Source organism: Myotis yumanensis, unplaced genomic scaffold (assembly GCF_028538775.1).
Source record: "Myotis yumanensis isolate MYYU_CA2020_CCGP unplaced genomic scaffold, mMyoYum1.0.hap1 SCAF_1, whole genome shotgun sequence".
Lineage (NCBI taxonomy): Eukaryota > Metazoa > Chordata > Mammalia > Chiroptera > Vespertilionidae > Myotis > Myotis yumanensis.
In genome coordinates this window covers 136727212-136752477 of record NW_027223752.1, presented here as the reverse complement: position 1 = coordinate 136752477, position 25266 = coordinate 136727212, and the positions used below count along the sequence as shown (strand labels likewise).

The window sequence follows — 25266 nt, the reverse complement described above, 5'->3', positions numbered from 1 at the left end:
CCTTCTCTTCGCTTCAGCTGCCTGGCTGCCGGCCACCATCTTGGTTGGCAGTTAATTTGCATATCTCGCTGATTAGCCAATGGGAAGGGTAGCGAAGTTGCAGTTAATTACCATGTTTGTCTATTATTAGATAGGATAGATTTGCATGCAGAAGGAATGCACACTATGAGAAGAAGGGAATATCACCAAAGAGAGCCGATATGTAGCAGAATTAACAACTCAAGGTAGACATGAAAAGCACAATTGACAGGATATGCAAAAGGCATCCTCATTATGGTTTTACGAATCATAAAAAAGTAAGTACAATATCATGTCCTTCAAAGCAGTTTCAGATTGTGGTGTGTGTTTCTCCAGTAAGTTTTTAAAGAGGATAATTTAATTGTAAAAATTCACAGAGGAAATAAATTTTATTTTAGTTTTAATAAAGTAAAATGAAAGTTAAATCTTAATTCATGGCAGAAATGTTCTGAAATATTAAAATCTTACCGAGTAATCTCTTTTTCTAAATCACCAATTTCATTTACTTCTTGCTGCAACCTCTGCTGCAGAAATATATTTAAGTCAATATATTTCTTTAACTCTTCTTTTTTGTGCTGACATTTTTAAAAAAAAAATTTAAAGAAAATTATTTTTAAAAATCTAGAGACTCTTCTTTTTTAAAAATATGATTTCTAATGAATTCATGAATAACATGCGTAGACAAGTTTATAAATGGTAGTAGACAGGTTTATAAAATCTAGTTTATAAACTTGATGCCAATAGGACAGATTTAAAAAATAATGACTTCTTACAGCAGCTTAAATTGATTTTACATTTTCACCACTTTCTTTATGGAAATTAAATTGCCAAAGTTTGTGAAAACAGAGGTTTTGATATATAAATTACTAAGGGCTAAAATACTTTTTAAGGCTACATTGACCTTTTAGTTTCTAAAGATGCCCTAGAAACATTTTCATCAATAGTTCAAGATATTCCAGGTTCAATTAAATCACATCTTACTAAGGTAATCTTTGAAAGCTTCCCATGCAGTCCCCATTACCTTATGGGGGTAATCTGACTTTAGGATGAGGTAGAATCTCATTCTCTGTAAGCTTCTTCCATAGGTTTCATTTTCTACTTTTCTGTTAAACACTTTCCTCTTTAAATAAAATGTCTTCTCTATGTTACATAAAATCATAACTTTTACTTGATTTTTGTAGCTTTTTCTGTCATCCTGTTGTCCCCACCCATTAAATATAACATTATTTTTAATGCAAAGGTCTCACCCATTTATTCATATTTTCACCACTCAATCTTTTTTCTTTCTTTCTTTCTTTCTTTTTTTTTTACATAAGAGGCTGACTTTCAATTCTATAATTTCACTAAAATTTTTTGGAGAGTCATCTTCTTTTAGTCCTTTAATGCTTTACTTCTCAGCAGAGACTGATAACAGTGATCATATACACACTGTCCCTCCAGTCCTTCAACTGCGCATCATTTCTAAACAGTAAACATGATGTACAGTCTTCCACACTGTCTATTGCTTTTTTATTTATTTATTTTTGCTTGGTTTTGGGGGGAAAGAAGTGGTTGCATGTTTATTTTTCTTCACCCTGCTGAATGCCATAGACTAGAACTACATTGAGGTTGAAGGGAGATGTAACAAGTTTAAGAAACTCAATACCTGGTTTTACAATTTGATAACCTTTGTTTTGAATATTTAAACTAAAGATAAGGGCTAAAGATTATGTACTTAGCATGAGAAAATAAGTATATAATCAATACCACAGAAATTATGAGGAATTTCAAAAGGACAGAAAGATAATAGCATCTAACAAGGAATCCCTAAAAGACAGAAAGCTAATAGGATCAACTCCCAGACATACACAGAAGAGGAATACCCTGAAGAATAAATTAGGGGAGCTCCAGTCCAGCAGTGGCTAGAGACAGTGGTCACCAGAGACAATAGGGTGTTTTTTCACCTTTTAGTATGGAAAATTTCTAACAAACAAAAGAAGATAGAATATTATATTGGCCCTCCATAGGTTCATCGCCCTGGTTTACAATTTTATTTTTAATTTCTTTTCTACCTTACTTCTTTTTTATTTTCTTTCCATCACAATGTATCCCCACTATGGCCTTTTCCATCTCCACCCAACTCCATCACACACCTGGAAATCATCTGTTGTCCATGTCCATGAGTTCTCTCTAATTTTTTCTCTTTTTGTTCCATCCCTACACCATCCCCCAACACCACCACAGCAAGCAGCAGACAAGTACCATATGATTTTACACATATATGGAATTTAATGAACAAACTGAACTACCAAGCAAAATAGAAACAGACTTCCAGAAAGCAGTCTATTCCCTTCTTAAAATTCTCTCAGAGATACTTCAATCTCAACACTTCAAACCAGATTCCCTAATCAACATTTCTAGCCTTGACCCCTTTACTGAGGTCATCTGTACTTTTCCTTTTCCCTTCTTGCTCCTCATAAACAATATCCTCAACCACACACTCATAAACCATGAGTGACCTGGATCGCCCTTGTAGATTGCTAAGCTTGTACATTTTATGTTGATTCTTACTGGCGTTACTTTGAGTGTACTACTGTTGTGTTCTGAGTTTGGGGGCACCTTCACCCTTAGGATGTTGACCAGCATTCTCTGTCTTGTTTTTCTCTTATAATGCAAATGTTATTTTTGCAAGTGGCAGATTATCAATTACTTGCCTTTAAAAATAATAATACATTCTTATTTCATAGATACCTGACCAATAAAAGTCTTCTGAAGTTCTTTTCACATGTTATCTCAACTATATTGTTTGAAGGCTTGGGAAAGCTAGAGCTATCTTCTTCTTGCCAATGCAGAAGACTCTTTACCTCAACATTCTGTTGATCAAATATCTTGGTTTGAATTCCAAGACTGCCACTGATATCAAGTATTTAGTTGTATCTTAACTATAGTTAAGCTCAAATGTGTTCAATGTATACACAGATAGGTACACTTATATCAAATAATATCCCCCACAGGCAAATTAACACATAGAAAGACAAGATTATATCTTGGGAAGAAAATTAAGACAATGGGGAATTCAAGGCTAAAGCATTCCACACAAATGAGATGACAAGTGCAGAAATGAATGAGGTCAGTGAGAGTTGAAACAGAGAATGCTTCATAGAGGGGGGATTGGGAGCCAGGTCCGAATAGATATAGGATGAGGCAGGAGGGAAAGAAACTGAAAAGACAGAATGGACAGCATGAGTAAAGGCAGAGAGATGCTGAAATCAGGCCAGTTATCTCAGAGGATAAAAATCCCATGACAACGCCCTGACTGGTTTGGCTCAGTGGATAGAGCATCAGCCTGCGGACTGAAGGGTCCCAGGTTCGATTCCGGTCAAGGGCATGTGGCTGGGTTGCAGGCACATCCCCAATAGGGGGCGTGCAAGAGGCAGCTGAATCGATGTTTCTCATCGATGTTTCTAACTCTGTATCCCTCTCCCTCTCCCTTCCTCTCTGTAAAAAATCAATAAAGTATATTCAAAAAATAAATCCCATAACAAGAAGAGAAAAACCTGTGTTCACACAATGACTTGTACAAATAGTACTCATAGTTGAATTACTAACAACCAAAAAGTGAAAACAATACAAATTTCCATCAATTGATAAATGGATAAGTGGAAGAGCCACATGATGAAGTATTGTTCGGCAATAAAAAGAAAGAAATAAAATATTGTTATGTGCCATAATGTGCACACACTTTAAAATATGAGATTAAGGGAAAGAAGCCAGTCCAAAGGACTATAACTTCTGTGATTGCATATATATGAAATATCCAGAATAAGCTAATCAATAGAGACAGAAATGAGACTGGTTTTTGCAAGGAACTGGTAGTTACTGCTAAGTGGTGTGGAGTTTGTTTCTGGAGTGATAAAAATATCATATAATTGACTGAGGTGATAGATGCACAACTTTCTGAATATGTTTAAAATATTGAATCATATAATTTATACAATGTGTGAATTATATCAATATTTTAAAAATATCCATTAGTGGATCTAGAATTAATTTTTTTAGTTGTCATTTGTGGATGTACATATTCCAATGATCTGAACATTTCCATGCTTTCATAATATTTCCAAGTGAGAAAAAATGAAAGATATGCCTACTTCAACTGGTTTGTAGAGTGACCTTCCCGCACAAAACCCTTCATCTCTTGCTGTCTGGGAAGCAAGTTGTAGGTCTCCTTTTGATGTCTGGCAATGCTCAAGATCCTGTGCAGCGGTAGCCGGTCTAGACCGGTATGATTCATCTTCTGCTTCCAGTCTTCCTCTGTTTTGTTGTTCATCCTCCAGTTTACTGTTTAGCACAGTATTCTCAACTCTCAGAACTTCAAGCTGCTCATTGTGTGGAAATACTGTTTCTCTTATTGTCTTTTGAAGATGGTCATTCTTTTTGTTGACAATTGCAATGTCCTCAAAATGTTCTTTTTCCATTTCTTGCTTTTGATTTTTTGCCGTGTCTATTTCCAGTCTCAGCTTGGCATTTTCATCCCGCAACATGCAATTTTCACGCAATAGACTTTCTTCTTTTTCAGAACTTTCAGGAACCTAAATAACACAAAGGAGACTTTTAGCTACAACATTGAAAAACATGCCATGATAGCTTCTGAAATTAAAGAATAACTATGTTTATAATTTCAAAAATTGCAATAAGTAGGTATCCTTCTGGAAAAAATAGAGTTGGATCCAATTCTTTAACTTTTTCCAAGCACAAAATCTCTTAATTTCAAAAATTTAATATACAATTATGAATTTTTAAAATGAAAAATATCACAAGAGAATTATAAGAGTCTCAAAATTGGAAAGGGTTTTCCTGAATCACCACAAATCCAGAATGCATTAAGTAATTGATTACTAACTCCTACACTTAAAAATTGAGATTACAGTCTGAACACACAGCTGCTCCACAGTAAGAGTATTAACCCTATATATATTAGGATAAACTAAATTTCTTAAAATTTTTTCCCCAATATTATCCCATAGATATTCTATTTTTCTAATACATTCCTAGATAGTTATAAAGACTACCTCCATGAACAACGGATAACCAAGCATTTTCCTAAGCACTTCTACATCCATCAATGACCTCATTCAGTTATCACAATCTGGAGTGGAGGGGATAAAAGATAAACAAGTTCAGGATTTTCCCCAGGTTTTCAGACTCCACAATTCGTGCTCTTGCACCAGTCCATAGTTCCTCTCCAGTGTGGATATAAAAACACAAAAGAAGCCTATGTTTCAAAAATCAAATGATGAATAAGGTGAAATTTACAGAGTCTTCTTAGAAAATCATGAGTTTTTTGTTGCTGCAATAACTTTCATTTCTTGTTCATGATGTTTAAAGTAATACTAAATGAGCAATGTGTGTGTGGGGGGGGGAGAAGGAATACACTGAACTACTTTAGTAGGAATAAGATAATTATCAATAAGTTGTCACTAAGTATATATTGCAGCATGCCATTCTTTTCAGAAGTCCTCTGTATTAAAATGGGATGCTACTTAGAGCAAAGTGTTACTTTTCTCAAAAGTAGAAGAATGACATCTAAAATAACATCTTTGAACTGGTTATACCCTCCTTCAGTGGAAGTGAAAACTAGCCTCCTTATTGATATATCAAGGAAATAAAATCACTGCCCAAATTTGGAATATCTGTTGTTAGTAACAATATCTTTGAGATTATGGAAAACACATTGATTCCTACGGAAAATATTAAAAGCCTCCCCTTAGGATGAGGCCATTGTGAAGTCACTACTTGACTGTTTGAGACAAATGGATTTGAATTAACAATATCATTTTATCTAATGGACCCAAAATGTCACCCCTATCACACACACACACACACACACACACACACATTTTCTAAATCCTCTATAGTTTCCATATGTACAGTATTGTTTTTTTTAAATATATACACACCCATGGATGCTCACACACATTTGAAAATGACTAAATAAGCTATCTCAGAATTCATTTTCTTATGAGCTATTTCTATCTCTTTTGGTTTGCAAAGGTGTTTGGTCAGAATTCCATCTTGTAATATTCTGGCATTCTGTTCTTGAGAAAATTGGCTCTGAGTGTAATCTCACTCTTCTACAACCCAGGGACACATTTCATTGAGTTTTTGGTCTCATACCATTAAAAAATATAACCGAAGCTTAAGAGCAGTACCTTAAACAAACTGTGAAAAGGAAGTAGCCTGTTTTAGCACAGTGATTTTTCCTCCCCATGAAAAAGTCAAATTTTAAGTGATTGCCGCATTTGTCATAGAGCAAAAATACAGTATTCTGAAATAAAATTTCTTTATGAACATTTTAATAGTTCCATCACCATCTCAAAGCAATTTAGCCTGTATGTTAACATTTTTTAAAAGCCAAAATTAGCATTTATGTTAATGAATAAGCTCAATTTATTTTCCATTTCTTCATTTAAAAAACATACACAGATCATCTGTTATATGCCATGACTAGTAACAAATTAATAATTTTAGTCATAAATGTCAAAGTTCAGATTTTTTTAAAACGACATATTTTATTGATTGTTTTATTTTTAAAAAGAGAGGAAGGGAGAAAGATAGAGAGTTAGAAACATCTATGAGAGAGAAACATCGATCAGCTGCCTCCTGCTCATCTCCTACTGGGGATGTGGGGATATGCCTGCAAACCAGGTACATGCCCTTGACCAGAATCGAACCTGGAACCTTTCAGACGGCAGGCCGACGCTCTATCCACTGAGCCAAACCGCTTTTGGCCAAAGTTCAGGTTTTGAACGAGATGACATTTTTGGATTTGCTTTAAACATAATAATATACATTAAAATTAAAGGGATATAAATATTGATGAAGTACTGTTAGATATAAGAGATTTTTCCCAAAGATAAATTTACCTCATTCTCTGTTATAATATCCAATGTGATGTTTTGTGTTCTAATAGTGGTTTCAAGTTGTGGGTTCATTTCAACTTCTTTAATAGAGTGCTCTTCTTTCTTTCTTAACTGCACCCTATTTTTCTCATATAACAGATCAGCTTTTCGTCTCTTCTCTTTTTCTTCTCTTAAGGTGAATCTGCAGTTAAATATAACCAAAGCTGTGATCAACATAAGATAGCCTGTTATATTTATACTAGAGGCCCGAAGCACAAAATTCTTGCAAGGGGCTGAACCCTCGCAGCCCCTTTGCAGCCACAGCTTCATCCGGAAGGTCGTCTGGACGGTCATTCTGCTGTTTGGTCTAATTAGCATATTAGCTCTTTATTATATAGGGTGATGTCTTGCTTAAACCTCATGGTAACCACAAAGCCAAACCTCCAGCAGATTCACAAAAAATAAAGAGCAGAAATCAAACCACACTATGGAAAATCTTCAGTTCACAGAGCAAGGCAGCAAGAGAGGGAGAATGGAGCAATGGAACTACAAAACAGCCAGAAAACAACAAGAGAGCATTGTAAGTCATTACCTGTCAATAATTATTTTGTAAATGGATTGACTTCAATCAAAAGGCATAGGATGACTCGGGGTAATGAACACACAATGCAGTGGACAGAGAGTGTGCTATAGAACTGCACAACTGGAACCTGTATAATGTTGTTAACCGAAGGCACCTCAATAAATTCAATAAAGAGAAAGGCCTAGAATGACTTTATGGATTATAATAAGAACAAACTATATGCTGCCTACAAGAGACTCAATTCATTTATTTTTTTAAAACATTTTAATCCTCACCCGAGGATATGCTCATTGGTTTTAGAAAGAGGGAAACGGAAAGACAGACAGACAGACAGACAGGGAAACATCAATGTGAGGCAGCCAATGTATTGATTGGCTGCCTCCCATTATATCCAGACCAGATATCAAACTTGACTGGAAATGGACCTATAAACTTTTGGTATAATGGATGGCCCTCCAATCAACCTAGCCACACAGACCAGGGCTCAATTCATTCTTAAAGATACTTAAAGGCGCAACACAAAGAGATGGAAAGGATATTCCTTGCAAGTAGAAATCAAATGGGAACAGTTGTAATTATACCTGTATCAGACAAAACAGAATTTAATCCAAAAACTGGAACAAGAGACAAAGAAGGTCTTTTATAAGGGGGTTACTTTATAAAGAAGATATAACAATCATAAATATGTATGTACTCAACATTGGTTACCCTAAAATATTAAATAAATACTAACAGAACTAAAGGTAGAAATAAACAACAATACAATAATAGTAGGGGGAATCAATACTCTACTTTCAGCCATGAAAGATCAACTAGACACAAAATCAACAAGGAAATGTTGAATTTGAACAAAACATTAGACCAAATGGACATAACAAACATTTATAGAACAGTCATACATATTTTATCACTGTTTCAAAGAGATAGCTGCACTCCCATGTTCACTACAACCTTATTCACAATAGCAAAATTTATAAATTAAGTGTTCACCAATACATAAACAAATAAAGAAGATGTGGTATGTATATATGTTTGTATGTATGTGTGTATTATATATATGAATATGTATCTGTATGTATATATATAATATATGTGTGTATACACACAAATACACACACATGCACACACACACACACACAGAGGCATTTTATGAGGCATGAGAAGGAAGGAAATCCTACTCCTAAGGGCAGAAATTGAATAGTGGAAAATAATTATAAGAAATATCAATCATGCTTTATTAACAGTGATTGTTTTGTTCTGGTTAAAGACAACATATTCTCATCTGTCTGGGAATTTCCCCCAGCTCCCTTAGACTTGAGAGCTACCCTGGAAATGTGGTCCATCTTCCTTAACTGCTTATTATCATGGAAAGATTAATAACCTTGTTGGTGAAACAATGGAGTCCCAGCCTGCATTGGTGTAATCTGTAACCATTATATCCAATTTTATTTCTTTTGCCTTCTTCCCATTCCTGTAATATCCATTTTTATTGCTTTTGAATCATACCCACTCTTATTTTTTTTTTGCCTCCTTACCCATGTAATCTTTGTCTTACTACCACATATAAGTTGGCTTTTGGTGTGGGGGTTGCAAAGCAAATTTTCTTGGATGACCTGCTGCTCTCTCATATTGTCAGCATTATTGGAATAAATGTCATATATCTTCATATATGATTAAACCCTGTCTGATGTACAGCATAGTGATTATAGTTAATACTGTAATATATACTTGAAAGTTGCTAAAGGAGTAGATCTAAAGATTTTCACCACAAATAAAGAATTGGTAACTGTGCAATGTAATGGAAATGTGGACAAAGAATCCTGTGGTAATCATCATCTACACTAATAAAAGAGAAACATGGTAATTAGCGTACGACTGCTACCCTTCCCTTTGGCTAATCAGCATATCCTTATGCAAATTAACTGTCAGCCAAGATGGCGGCCAGCAGCCATGCACTGAAGCGAACAGGGAGGCTTGCTTGCTCCAGTGATGGCAGACTCCAACGTTCCCCGCCTGACTTGCCGGCCTCTCAGCTGCAACTCTAAGCAACTATGTTGCAAATATAGAAGCTAAACAAAACCCTAGAAACCAGTTTTCAGTCAGCCAGGCTTCAGCCAGCCGGACCGCAAGATTGTATCAAATACAGAAGGTAAACAAAGTAGCAGAGGCCTCAGAGCTAAAGCTGGCCCAGAATGAAAAAAAGAAAAGAAAAAAAGGAGCGTTTGGAAGCTTCAGTCACCTGCCAGCGTGAAAATGGCCCTCAGCCCCTCAGCCAGCCTGGCCAGGAACCCCAGTGGGGACCCCCACCCTGATCTAGGACAACCTTCAGGGCAAACCAGCCAGCCCCCACAAGTGCACCAGGCCACTATCCTATATAGTAAAAGGGTAATATGCCTCCTGGCACTGGGATCAGCGGACCAGCAAGGCCTCCCGGCACTGGGATCAGCGTGACAGGGGGCAGCGCCAAAACTCCCTGATCGCACTGCGGCTCTGTGTGTGGCGGGGGAAGGCGCCACAACCTCCCTCTCTGCCCTGCTCTGTTCATGACAGGGGAAGGCACCCCAACCCCCTGATCAGCTCTGCTCTGTGCCTGATAGGGGGGAGCTCCCCAATCTCCTGATTGCCCTGCGGCTCTGTGTTTGACAGGGTGTGGTGCATCAACCCCCTGATCGGCCCTGCTCTGTGTGTGACAGGGTGCGGTGCCCCAACCCCCCAATCGGCCCTACCCTGAGCGTGACTGAGGGTGGCACGGCAACCTCCCAATCCGCCCTGCTCTGTGCATGATGGGGCAGCGCCCCAACTCCCCAATCGGCCCTGCTCTGAGCCTGACCAGGGGTTGCACTTAGGGATTGGGCCTAACCTCTGCCACCCGGGAGCAGGCTTATGCCAGCAGATTGTATCTCCCGAGGGGTCCCAGACTGCGAGATGGCACAGGCTGGGCTGGGGACCCCCCTCCCCCCGCCCCCTGAGTGCACAAATTTTTGTGCACCAGGCTTCTAATAATATATAAAAAGCCAGACATCACGACCAAACAACTCGATGGACAACCGAACAGGAGGCTGCATGGGGCGACCAGGCTGGCAGGGGGATTAGTGAGGGATGACCAAATGTCCGAAGAGCAGGCTGCGTGGGGCAACCAGGTTGACAGGGGTGTTAGTGAGGGATGACCAAACAACTGAACAGCAAGCTGTGTGGGGCGACCAGGCCCGCAGAGGGGGCAGTGAGCAGCAACCAGGCCAGCAAGAGGTGGCATTAGGGGCCACCTGGCCAGCAAAGGAAGGCAGTTCAGGGTGACCAGGCCTGCAGAAAAGGCAGTAAGGGGCGATCAGGCCTGAGGGGGGCCAGTTAGGGGCAACCAAGCCAGCAGGGGAAGCAGTAAAGTGCATCCAGGCTTGTGGGAGGGGGAGTTGGGAGAGACCAGGTCAACAGGGAGGGCAGTTAGGGGCGATCAGGCTGGCAGGCAGTGGTGATTAGGGTGTTCAGGCTGGCAGGCGGGGCAGTTAGGTGTGATCAGGCAGGCAGGCAGGTAAGCAGTTAGGAGCCAGCAGTCCCAGATTGTGAGGGGGATGTCTGACTGCCAGTTTAGGCCTGATCCCAGGAATCCCAAATTGAGGAGGGTGCAAGCTAGGCTGAAGGGACCCCCTTCCCATGCATGATTTTCATGCACTGGGCCTCTAATCCTATTTAATAAAGAGCTAATATGCAAATGGTCATCACGCCCTCATGCCCTCCTGCTGTTGCACCGGAGCTGTTCAGACACTGAACACTTGGGAGAGAGTAATGGGGACCAGCCAGGCACAAATGAGCTCCTGAGAGAGGAATGGGGACCAGCCAGACACAAATGAGCTCACAAGAGAGAAATGGAGACCAGTCAGGCTGGGGCCTGGGAGATGGACAAGCTGCCCGCCCCATGGTCCCAGGTGCCAGTGGCTGTTGCTGTGGCCTGGGAGAGGGACAAACCACCAGCCCCACAGTCCTTGGTGCCAGCAGCTGCACCTGTGCCTGCCACCTGGGAGAGGGACAAGCTGTCAACCCCAGAGTCCCAGGCGGCCATGGCTACCTACCAGGCAAAGCCACCCGCCCATGGTCCCCTGTGGCTGCAGCCAGCCTGGGTGAAACCAGCCCAGTTCCTGGTTGCCTGTGGCCAGTCAGAGGAAGGGAATTCTGGGTCCCAAGTGCCTACAACTGGCCAGATGAGGGAATCCTGGGTCCTAGGTATGGGGCAAAGCAGAGGCGGTTAGGGGTGAACAGGCCAGCAGGAGAGCAGTTAGGGGTGATCAAGCGTGCAGGTAGGGCAATCAGGCTAGCAGGCATAGGGGTTAAGAGTGATCAGGCAGGCAGGCAGGTGAGTGGTTAGGAGCCAATGGTCCCAGATTGTGAGAGTCAGTTGGACATGTTCCAAGGGGTCCCGGATTGGAGAGAGTGCAGGCTGGGCTGATGGACCCCCCCCCCACCCTCCACCATGTATGAATTTCATGCACTGGTCCTCTAGTATAACAACCTAAAAGTGTATAAAATGAACAGAATTGTATACTTTCAAGATATACAATGATATCTGTCAATTATATCTCAAAAAACTAGAAAAAATTAGAAATTGGAAAAAATAAAATACTCACATACCATTTTATATATATATACTAGAGTCCTGGTACATGAATTCATGCACCAGCGGGGTCCCTCAGCCTGGCTTGCATGAGAGGGCTAAAACTGGCTCTCCAACATCCCTTAAGGGGTCCCTGATTGCAAGAGGGTGCAGGCCAGGCCGAGGGACCCCACAGGTGCAAGAATGGAAATGTGAGAGAGACATGAGAGGTGGGCCAGCCAGAGAGAAATTGTGGGAAAGCTCCAGGGCATGTCTGGCCCATGTCACTCAGTCCCAATCAGCTGGACCCGAACAGCAAGCTAACCTACAGGTTGGAGCATCTGCAACTTGGTGGTCAGTGCATGTCATAGTGAGCAGTTGAATGGCCTTAGCATGTCATTAGCATATTATGCTTTGATTGATTGAATAGACGACCAGTTGACCAGACACTTAGCATATTAGGCTTCTATTATATAGGACTAGAGGCCCGGTGCACAAACATTTGTGCACTCCGGAGGGAAGGGGGGTCCCTCAGTCCGGCCTGTGCCCTCTCACAGTCTGGGAACTCTCGGGAGATAATGACCTGCTGGCTTAGGCCTGCTCCCGGGTGGCAGAGGGCAGGCCCAATTCCTAGGTGCAGCCCCTGGTCGGGCTCAGAGCAGGGCTGATTGGGGAGTTGGGGCGCCGCCCTCTGTCATGCACAGAGCAGGGCATATCAGGAGGTTGCGATGCCACCTTCAGTCATGCTCAGGGTAGGGCCAATTGGGGGGTTGGGGCACCGCCCCCTGTCACACTCAAGGCAGGGTCGATGGGGAGGTTGCAGCGCCACCCCCTGTCACGCACAGAGAAGGGCCAATCAGGGGGTTGGGGCTCTGTACCTTGTCATGCACAGAGCAGGGCCCATTGGGGGGTTGGGGAACTCCCCCCTGTCACACACAGAGCAGGGCCCATTAGAGGGTTGGGGAGCTGCCCTCTGTCATGCACAGAGCAGGGCCCATCAGGGGGTTGGGGATCTCCCCCCTGTCATGCACAGAGCAGGGCCCATCAGGGGGTTGAGGAGCTCCTCTTGTCACTCACAGAGTAGGGCCGATAGGGGAGTTGGGGCACTGCCCCCTGTCACACACAGAGCAGGGCAGATCAGCGGGTTGGGGCGCTGCACCCTGTCACACTCAGGGCAGGGCCGATGGAGAGGTTATGGCTCTACCCTGTCACACACAGAGCAGGGCCCGTGGGAGGGGGGGTGCCACCCTCTATCACCCACAGAGCAGGGCTGATCAGGGGGTTGGGGAGCCTTCCCCTGTCAAGAACAGAGCAGGGCGGATAGGGAGGTTGTGGCCCCTCCCTCTGTCACACACAGAGCCACAGGGCGATCAGGGGGTTTGGGTGCTGCCCCCTGTCATGCTGATCCCAGTTCCGGGAGTCCTCTGGGCTCCGCTGATCCTGGTGCTGGGAGGCATATTACCCTTTTACTATATAGCGTAGAGGCCTGGTGCACGGGTGGAGGCCGGCTGGTTTGCCCTGAAGGGTGTCCTGGATCAGGGTGGGAGTCCCCAATGGGGTGCCTGGCCAGCCTGGGTGAGGGAATGATGGCAGTTTACAGCTGGTCACACACCCTTCAGGGTGGGGATCCCCACTGGGGTGCCTGGCCAGTCTGGGTGAGGGGCTGAGGGCTGTTTTCAGGCTGGCGGGTGACTGAAGCTCCCAACCTGTCCTTTTTTTCTTTTTTTTTTTTTTTTATTCTGGCCCAGCTTTAGCTCTGAGGCTTGGCTCCAGCTCTGAGACCTCAGCTGCTGAAAGCAGGTATCTGGTTTGTTTGGGTTCTATAATCGAAACACTGTTTCAACTCCAGCTCTGAGATCCCTGCCTGCTGAAAGCAGGTTTCTGGGGTTTTGTTAACTTCTATATTTGTAACAATGTTTCAAACTGCAAGCTCAGAGGCCAGCAGCAGCAGGCGGGGAACATTGGCTTCCTCCATCAGTGGAGCAAGCAAGCCTCATTTTCGCTTCAAGCTGCCTGGCTGCTGGCCGCCATCTTGGCTGGCAGTTAATTTGCATATCACCCTGATTAGCCATTGGGAAGGGTAGCGGAGGTACAGCTAATTACCATGTTTCTCTTTTATTAGATAGGATAGTAGAAAATGGTGATAATCCAATTAGTTATGATTTTCTTTGAAAATTAAATTATTTGGTAACTTTTGTAGACTTTTAGGCTAGCATCTAATCCTATATAATAAAAGCCTAATATGCTAAGTGTTCAGTCATCCAGAGACCTGTCAACTGTCAACTGCTGCAGACACACCCTGGAGCCCTCCCGCGGTCTCTTCTCAGCCAGCTGGCCCTGATGGGACTGGGCAAGACACGTCCGGACATGCCCTGGAGCCCTCCCACAGTCCCTCCCAGGCCCAATCATTCACTGGTGGGGTCCCTTAGCCTGGCCAGTGCTGTCTTGAAATTCGGGAACCCTCAGGGGGTGAAAGGAGAGCCAGTTTCAGCTCTATCCCACAGGCCACACCCCTCAGGAGGGTGCCAGATGCAGGACTCATGGGACTGACTGGAGGTGAGCCCGCAGCAGGCACAGTGGGGCCGGGATGAGTGGGAGCAACAGGTAGGAGCTGCAGGCAGCATTAGATTGCGGTTTTTGGCCCAATCCTGCAGACCACCCAGAGGGGCCCCACCCATGAACGAAATCATGCACTGGGCCTCTAGTTAGTATATATTATATAATAAAAGTCATGAGAAATATGATCAAAGACTGAATGCTGGGATACTTGAATGTGTAAAAGGTGGGAGATGAGGAGAAACCAAACAGACTAAGAAGGACAGACTAGGAAGAGCAAGGGGGAAACTGAGTTAGTCTGTTTGAACCCCCTGAAAACTCAAAGTCCTGAAAGATGAATGAAAAAAGTTTTTCTTTGGTTCAAATATTGCTGATAGGTTAGGTAAGGCCAGGTCTAAAACATTAACCCCAGATTTATTAGAGGAGAATAAGTACTAACCTTGAGAAAAACAATTTTTCAGAAGAAGTGGGACTAAAAATTATGTGAGTGGGTTCAAGAGAGCATGGGAGGGAAATTAGAATCAGTGAGTATAGACCTTTTCTTTTTCCAGGACTTTGTAGTTAAATGGCACAATCTTGGATGATCTCATCATCTTCATGTTTAGCTGTCACTTTCAATCCTTTCATAGTGACCATGAAGCATTTTTGTAATACTTAAAAATTTTTTCATTACATACCTGTGGCACTAACTGGTTTAAAACATTTCAGGCTAAGAATTAAAAAAAGAAATTCACAAAATTATACAACTAAAAGATCCCATGAAATGTTGCTAGATATATAATATTATATAACCTGATTATCATGTTTCTCGTGTTTACTAAGACGACAGGAGGATTTCTTGCTAGATGAAAATCATCCAATCCTAGAATATGTTACACTACTCAAATGTACAAAGTACACTGTAGTTAGTAATCTTTAAATTGTGTAACATAAATAAAGGGGGAACATGCAGGTAATAATTTTACTTTACAAACTGAATTTTTGTCAATTGTGTAATATGATGTCCCTGTTGACAAATTGTGTGTGGTGCATACTGAAATGCATTCTTCTTAAAAAAGAAAGATAAAAGTATGCATGCATACCTTCAAAAAGAATATTCACTACATTAGGAACACCTTGGTTTATAATGCAAAGGTCAACAAAGGAATGCCTGCAGGCCAAATCCAGCCCAGAGCCTGTGTTTGTAAATAAAGTTTTATTGGAACACAGCCAATCCCACTCCTTTACCTAGTGTCTATGACAGATTTCAGAGACCTAATGGTTCATAGAGACTGTATTACAGACTATCTGGCCCTTTATAGAAAAGGTCTGTCTACCCCTCGTCTAGCAGATTAGCCTCATGATGTGTTTTAATAGATTTTACTCAATATATCGAAATCCTATATATTAAAAGACTAATATGCAAATTGCCAAACGGCCAAAGGACTAGTCATTATGACATGCACTGACCACCAGGGGGCAGATGCTCAATGCATGAGCCTCCCCCTGGTGGTTAGTGCGCTCCCACAGGGGAGTGCCACTCAGCCAGAAGCATGGCACACGGCTGGTGAGCACAGCGGCGGTGGCAGAAACCTCTCCTGACTCCGCTGCAGGGCTAAGGATGTCCAACTGATGGCTTAGGCCTGCTCCCCATAGCTGCAGGCCAAGCTGACGGATCCCCTAACCCGAGTGCATTATTTTCATGCACCAGGCCTCTACTTTGTAGATAAGACATGGAACAAACTGCCTTGTGAAAATCCCTGGGCTTTCCTACTAATTTGAGTGTCCAATATTTGAGCACGCCGGTATTAGGAACAAAACACAAAAAACTAGTATCTAGCAATTTAGATAGAAACAAAGTAGAGTGACAGTGTTGCATATGACTTCCTTTTATACTTGAGCAGATATTAAAAGTATTCTCACAAAATTTGTTGAAGACATGATATAAACCCAATGCTTTAAATACATTTCCATTGTGAAACAATCATTATACTGTAGACCAGAGCTACCTTCATTTTTTTCCATTGGCTGCATACTACATTATTTTGTAGGTATAATAATGCATTTCCTTATAGATAGGTATTTACAATATATGCAACTTTTTGGTATGCAATGTTGTAAGAAATATCCTTAGCATACATACATATGTTTGTAGCATTTATATAAATATCCTTAATGCATATGTGTATATTATATATCTTGAACATCTATGTCATATTATATCTATCTATATATCTATATATATATCTATATATATATATATATATATATATTACAGTGTCCTACTGTATGTTTTATATACATAATAATATATAATTAATGTCCTTTGAATGTGTAGGTGTGTGTTTATACAAGTCATGTTTTCCTGTAGGATCTAGTTCTGGAAGTGAAGCTATTGGGATAAAGGAATGAAATACTTGAAATTTCAAAACTTGTTCAATTTCCCTTAAAAAAAAGTGCCAATTTCATCTACAGAGAGTGCATGAGAATGCCTTTTCCTCCCACGTGCCAATTCTGGTTTTTATTTTCTTTAATAAAATAATTATCATTATTAGTTCAAGAAATGGTATCTCATTGTTCGTTGATTTGCATCTTTCTGATTACAAGCAAGGTTCTCTCTGTCTAGTAAAAATAAAAAATTTGGTAATCAGGAATATTAGCTCAAGTTGGAATTTGTTTATAGGAAAAGAAAGATTACCTACTGTTAAGTACTGCTGTAGGCTTACCTGTCAGACTCTTCATTCTCCGTAATAGAAACCTGGTGCTTATCAGTTTGTTCACTGTTGCTCTGCTGACTCAATCCACCACTGTCACTGTCATCAGCACCATCATACATGTTTCTGGATGTTTCCCTTTTACTGACTTTCTGCTCCTTTTTTTCTTCAACCTTTGATGAAAGTTGGATATTAAGGATATTGTTATTACTTTATTAACTAAAAATACTTCATTAATTTGATCATTTGAATCTTAGTTTAGTTGCTATGACTTGAATCAATAAAAGTATTTTGTATGTTTAATTTTATCATTAAAATTGTTATAAATTCTGCTTCATTTCTTTTTTAATAAAGAAGCAGAATTTTTCAAGTTTTCTCAAAGAGCTTTCTTAATTTTGTGCTGCTATTCACATATCATCTAAAACGTACCTTAAAACTCAGTTTTCTCACCCCAAATAGCCACAGCAATCTTGAGAAAGAAGCACAAAGTTGGAGGGATCACAATACCAACTATCAAGCTATATTACAAAGCCACTGTTCTCAAAACTGCCACGTGCTGGCACAAGATCAAACATATAGACCAGTGGAATGGAACAGAGGATCCATAAATCAATCCAAGCCATTATGCTCAATGAATATTTGACAAAGGAGGCAAAAGCATACAATGGAGTCAAGGCAGTCTCTTCAATAAATGGTGTTGGGAAAATTGGACAGATACATGCTAGACCTCCACATTATAGCATACACAAAAACAAACTCAAAATGAAAAAAGGAGTTAAACACACAATGGGAAACCTTAAAAATCTTAGAGGAACCCACTGGCAGCAAAATATCAGGCATATGGCATAGCAATATCTTTACTGACACAACTCTTAGAACAATGGAAACTAAGGAGAAAATAAAGAAATGGGACTACATCAAAATAAAAAGCTTATGCACAGCAAAAGAAACCATCAACAAAACTACACGAGAGCCCACTGCATGGGAGAACATATTTACCAAGTTATATACGATAAGGGTTTAATCTCCAAAATTTATAAGGAACTCATACAACTTAACAAAAGGAAAATAAACGAACCAATCAAAAACTGGGCAAAGGACCTAAATAGGTACTTTTCAAAAGTGGACATACAGAGGCCAAGAGACATGAAAACATGCTTAAAGTCACTAATTATCTGGGATATGTAAATCAAAGCAACAACGCAGTACCATCTCACACCTGTCAGAACGGCTACCATCAACAAATCAACAATGACAATTGCTGGTGAAGATGCGGAGAAAAAGAAATCATCTTGCACTGCTGGTGGGAATGTAGATTGGTGCAGCCACTGTGGAAAACAGTATGGAGTTTCCTCAAAGAGTTAAAAATGGAACTCCCATTTGACTCAGTAATCCCACTTCTAGGAATATATCCCAAGAAATAAGAAACACCAATCAGAAAGGATGTATGGCCCTAACCAGTTTGGCTCAGTGGATAGAGCATCAGCCTTTGGAACAAACGGTCCTGGCTTCAATTCCAATTAAGGGCACATACATCAATTACATTCTCCTCCCCGGCCTTGGCCCTGGTCTGGGCTTGTGCAGGAGGCAACCAATCAATGTGTTTCTCTCACATTAATGTTTTTTCTTTCTTTCCCTCTCTCTTCCACTCTCCCTAAAAATCAATGGAAAAATATCCTCAAGTAAAAAAAAAGAAAGGATATATGCACCCCTATGATCATAACAGCACAATTTACAATAGCTAAGATTGGAAAACAGCCTAAGTGCCCAGCAGCAGGTGAGTGGATTAAAAAACTGTGGCATATCTACACAATGGATTCCTATGTAATAAAGAGCTAATATGCTAATTAGACCAACAGCAGAATGACAGTCTGGACAACCTTCTGGACAAAGGTGGGGCTGTGAGGCCTGAGCCCCTTGCATGAATTCTGTGCATCAGACCTCTAGTTCTATTTATATTTCTATAAAGCCTAAGTGACCAAACCACTAGTTGCTATGATGCGCATTGACCACCAGGGGGCAGACACTCAATGCAAGAGCTGCCCCCTGGTGGTCAGTACACTCCCAGAGCCAACCTCTTGTGGTCCCTCCCTCCCCGCCCCCCCATGGGCCGGCCCCCAACGGGGCTGGCCAGCCAACGTCCCATGTCCCTCTTCTCCACCCCAGCCGGCCAATCACCCGTGTCCCTACCCCACCACCAATGGCCACGATCGGCCCCTATCTCTGGCTGACCAACCTCCACAATACAACCCCCTGCCACACACATACACAGATGGCCCCAATTGCCCTGATTGGGACTGGGCAAGACAGTTCCAGTCAGCCGGCCAGGCCGAGGGACCCCATTCTGCATGAATTCATGCACCAGGCCTCTAGTGATGCTATAAAAAAGAAGAAACTTTTACCATTTGCAATAGCATAGATGGACCTGGAGAGCATTATACTAAGTGAAATAAGCCAGTCAGAGAAAGATAAATATGACATGATCTCACTCCTTTCTGGAATATAATGAACAACATCAGCTTATGAACAAAAATAGATCCATGGACAGAGAAGCATTGAACAGACAATACAACCTCAGAGGGAGGGCAGGGGAGGTGTGGGGGGGAAGGTAAGAGAGCAACCAAAGGATATATATGTATGCATATAAGCATAATCCATGGCTACAGACAGTAGGGGGGTGAGGGTATGTGCTGGGAGGCTTGGGCGCAGCCCAGTAGAAGTCAATGGGGGAAAAAGGAGACATATGTAATACTTTAAACAATTAAGAATTTAAATTAAAAAACCAACTCAGTTTCTCTTCTCAGTTTTTTTTAGAGACAAATATTAAGTTTATTGCAAATAATATATGTGACCTATATGTTTATCTGACAGAGACAAGGAAATAAAAAGACAAAATATGCAAAATTTGCCCCTTTTGTCTTTCTCACTTGGGTCTTACATTACCCACTAGATTTAGAGGATATGACATTGTGCATCAGTAACAAATAGGAAGATATCCTCTTTTTTGCAGGATCCTATTCCTTCCCCCATCGCCTTTTAAAACTAATTTTTCTAAGATCTTTGAGGGTATCAAAAAGTGGTGGTATTCAAAATATATATGAACCAAAATTTACCATAACACTGGAGGAGAGGAAAATCAATGAATTGTTAGTTAATGTATAATTCTGGAAAATAAGTAATGCTTTCATAATTTCACAAACAATCACTATAAAATCTTATAGCTAGAGGATATACAAGTAGACATATACTTATGTTAGCCCCATATTTACAGATAACTGAAATGAAACCAAGGTTTAATGATCTGTCCAAAGTTCTTAAAGGTGCATTACCTAGCATTTTATGGCACCAAAAGAAAGGATATAATTCTATAATGCTGAATCAGATAAATAAACATAAAATCTCATCAAATTAATCACATAAATTAGGTATAACTTTTGAAAAGTAATTTAATGCCTAGTGTAATGAGAGGTGGCATCCACTTTTTCTTATAAGGAGCATAATATCTCAATCTCTTTCCAACTCAAAACTCAGTTTTCTTCTTTAGAGACAAATATTGAGTTTACTAGAGGCCTGGTACACAAAAATTTGTGCACTCGAGGGTGGGGGTGTCCCTCAGCCCAGCCTGTGCCCTCTCACAATCTCAGACCCCTTTGGGATGTCCACCTGCTGGCTTAGGCCTGCTCCCCGGGGGAACAGGCCTAAGTGGCAGTCAGACATCCATCTGGCAGTTTGGGAGCCCTCGAGGGATGTCCACTTGAAAGCACGGAGCAGACCTAAGCTGCAGTCAGACAACCTTAGCGCTGCTGAGGAGGCGGGATAGGCTCCCGCCACCACCGCAGTGCTGGCAGCCATCAGTCTGGCTTGTGGCTGAACAGAGCTCTCCCTGTGGGAGCGCACTGACCACCAGAGGGCAGCTCCTGCATTGAGCGTCTTCCCCCTGGTGATCAGTGTGTACAATAGTGACCAGTGATTCCCAGTCATTCTGCTGTTAGGGTCAGTTTGCATATTTCCCTTTTACTATATAGGATAGAGGCCTGGTGCATAGGTGGGGGCCGGCTGATTTGCCCTGAAAGGTGTCCCAGATCAGGGAGGAGGTCCCCTTGGGGTGCCTGGCCAGCCTGGGTGAGGGGATGAGGGCTATTTTCAGGCTAGCCACACCCCCTTCAATGTCGGGGTCCCCACTGGGGTTCCTGGCCAGCCTGGGTGAGGGGCTGAGGACTGTTTTCAGGCTGGCCATGCCCCCGGCAACCCAAGCTCTCAGCCTCTCCTTTTTTCTTTATTTTTTCAGCAGGTATCTGGGATTTATTTATCTTCTATAATTGAAACTTTGTAGCCTTGAGTGGAGCCCAGGCCCAGCCAGGGCAGGCTGGAAGCTTGGCTTCCTCCATTGCCGGGAGCAACCCAAGCCTCCTGCTCACTCCAGCTCTGTGGCTGCCTGCTGCCATCTTTGTGACAGAGTGACAGAATGATGGTTAATTTGCATATTACTCTTTTATTAGATACTAGAGGCCCAGCGCATGAAATTCATGAGCAGGTACAGTCCCAAGGTCTGGCCTGTGATCAGGGCATCTTCCCCAGCTTCCTGCAGCTGGCCCCACCCCCCACCGCAACCCACTGCCAATTCCCCATTCACCATCACGTGATTAGTGCCTGATGGCTGGGGGAAGGGACTGAGAGGTTGGCTATTCCCGCCCGCTCGTCAGCCCCTCCCCTGCCGTGGGTGGCCATCAGGCAATTGGAGCCTGCTGGCCAGGGAAAGAGACCAAGAGGTGGTCAGTGTGCCTCATAGTGACTGGTCCAGAGGTCATTCTGGTTGTTCTGCTGTTAGGGTCAATTTGCATTTTACCCTTTTATTATATAGGAGGATTGCAAATAATTTCTGTGACTTATCTATATATATGAAAGCCTAAGTGAACAAATGACTGAATGACTGAACGACCAGTCAACTGGTCACTATGATGTGCACTGACCAACAGGAGGCAGACACTCAATGCAGGAACTTCCTCTTGCTGGTCAGTATCCTCCCACAGCCAACCTCCCATGGCTGGCCAACCTCCTGTGGTCCCCCCCCACTGGCCAGCCAATCTCCCGTGGTCCCTCCCCCTGGATGGCCAACCACCTGCGGCCCCTCCCATGCCAGCCAACCTCTCAGATCCCTCCCCGGCCCTCATCATGCACTGGTGGGGTCCTTCGGCCTGGCCTGTGCCCTCTCAAAGTCCGGGACCCCTCAAGAGATCTCAGAGATCTGGCTTCAGCCTGATCCTGCAGGCCAGGTCAAGAGACCCCATTGGTGCACGAATTCATGTACTGGGTTTCTAGTATGATAATAACATACATGTCAAAATGATAACTGCTCAAAGTGGGAATAGAGGGATCATAACACATCATAATAAAAGCCTTATATGACAAACCTACAGCCAAGATCATATTCAATGGGCAAAAACTAAATACATTTCCCCTAAGAACAGGAACAAGACAGGGACGCCCACTTTCACCACTCTTGTTTGACATAGTACTGGAAGTACTAGCCATAGCGATCAGACAAGAAGAAATAAAAGGCACCCAAATTGGAAAAAAAGAACTAAAATTGTCATTATTCCCAGATGTCATAATATTTTACATAGAAAAAACCCTAAAAACTCCATCAAATAACTGTTATACTTAATAAACGATTTCAGCAATATAGCAAGATACAAAATTAATGCCAAGAAATCTATGGCATTTTTATACACCAAGAGTGAATTTTCAGAAAAAGAGATTAAAAAAAGAATCTCATTTACCATTGCACCAAAAAAATTAAGATACCTAGGAATAAACTTTACTAAGGAGGTAAAAGACCCGTACTCAGAAAACTACAGGATACTGAAAAAAGTGATAGAGGAAGACATAAACAGATGGAAGAACATACCATGTTCTTGGATTGGTAGAATCAACATTAAAATGTCCATACTACTCAAAGAAATCTATAGATTCAATGCACCTCCCCCCTTAAAATACCAACAGCATATTTCACAGAACTAGAACAAACTCTCTGAAATTTCATCTGGAATAAAAAAAGACCTCAAATAGCTGCAGCAATCTTTAGAAAAAAGAACAAAGTAAGAGGATCTCAATACCAGATATCAAGCTGTATTACAAATCCACTGTTCTCAACACTTCCTGGTACTGGCAGAAGAACAGACATATAGACCAATGGAAGAGAATAGAGAACCCAGAAATTGACCCAAACCACTATGCTCAATGAATATTTGACAAAGGAGGCAAGAGCATGCAATGGGATAAAGGCAGTCTATTCAATACATGGTGTTAGAAAAATTGGAAAGATACATGCAAAAAAATGAAACTAGACCAACAACTTACACTACACACAAAAATAATCTCAAAATGGATAAAGGACTTATGTAAACATAAAGTAGGAAATCATAAAAATCTTAAGAGGAATCCACAGGCAGCAAAATATCAGACATATACTGAAGCAATATCTTCACCTATACAGCTGAAGATATCGGGCAATGGAAACTAAAGAAAAAATAAAGAAAAGGGACTACATCAAAATAAAAAGTTTCTGCACAGCAAAAGAAACCATCAACAAAACAACAGGAAAGCCCACTGCATGGGAGAACATATTTGCCAACGTTATGGTTTAATCTCCAACATTTACAGGGAACTCATAGAACTTAACAAAGGGAAGATAAACAATCCAATCAAAAAATGGGAAACAGACCTAAATAGATATTTTTTTGAAAGAGGACATACAGAAAGCCAAGAGACATGGAAACATGCTCAAATCATCGGAGAGATGCAAATCAAAATGACCATCTCACACCTGTCAGAATGGCTATCATCAAGAAATCAACAAATGGCAAATGCTGGAGAGGATGCGGAGAAAAAGGAACCCTCCTTCATTGCTGGTGGGAATGCAGACTGGTGCAGCCACTGTGGAGAATAGTACGGAGTTTTCTCAACAAACAAAATGGAACTGCCATTTGACCCAGTGACCCCATTTTTAGGAATATATCCCAAGAAACTAGAAATACCGCCAGAATGGGTTTGGCTTAGTGGATAGAGCATCGGCCTGTGGACTCAGGGGCCCTGGTTTGCTTCCGGTCAGGGGCATGTACCTTGGTTTCGGGTACATCCCCGGTGGGGGGTGTGCAGGAGGCAGCTGATCGATGTTTCTCTCTCATCGATGTTTCTGGCTCTCTATCCCTCTCCCTTCCTCTCTTTGAAAAATCAATAAAATATATTTTTTAAAAAAAAGAAACTAGAAACACTAATTAGAAAGGATATGTGTACCCCTATGTTCATAGCAGCACAGTTTACAATAGCTAAGTTTTGGAAACAGCCTAAGTGCTCATCAGGAGATGAGTGAATTAAAAAACTGGTACATCTACACAATAAAATACTATGCTGCTGTAAAAAGGAAGGAACTCCTACCATTTGTAATCGCATGAATGGAGCTGGAGAACATTATGATAAGCAAAATAAGTCAGACAGAGAAAGATAAATATCACATGATCTCACTCATTTGTGGATTATTATGAACAACATAAATTAATGAACAAAAACAGATCCAGAGACAGAGAGGCATTGATCAGATGCTCAAACCTCAGAGGGAAGGTATGGGAGGGTGGGAATAAAGGGGAGAGATCAATCAAAGGACTTGTATGCATGCATACAAGCATAACCAATGGACACAGACACCAGGGGGGTGAGGGCATGAGCTTTGAGGGGGGGTGGGGAATGGAGGAATAAGGACATATATGTAATACCTTAATCAATAAAGAAAAATAAATAATATTTTTTAAAAATAATAATTGCTATGCTTTTATTTTTGGAAGGTATTCTATGGTTGGTATTCTATGGTTTTATATATTTTAATCTTTCCATTACAATTCACATTCAACATTATTTGCATTAGTTTTAGTTGTGTAGCAAATAGTTAGACAATCA

At 41.6% G+C, this 25266-nt stretch overlaps 1 protein-coding gene across 1 annotated transcript in view; it reads right to left on the bottom strand.

The window, feature by feature from the left end:
- LOC139016364 (ankyrin repeat domain-containing protein 26-like) overlaps positions 1 to 25266 on the bottom strand; it is a 63518-nt gene that overhangs the window by 11251 nt on the left and 27001 nt on the right. Inside the window, exons 11-14 of the mRNA XM_070424350.1 lie at positions 17326 to 17486; positions 6924 to 7101; positions 4149 to 4589; positions 487 to 593 (exon numbers count right to left, since the gene is read on the bottom strand). Of these exons, the coding sequence (XP_070280451.1) occupies positions 487 to 593; positions 4149 to 4589; positions 6924 to 7101; positions 17326 to 17486 (887 nt within the window). The remainder of the gene's footprint in view (positions 1 to 486; positions 594 to 4148; positions 4590 to 6923; positions 7102 to 17325; positions 17487 to 25266) is intronic.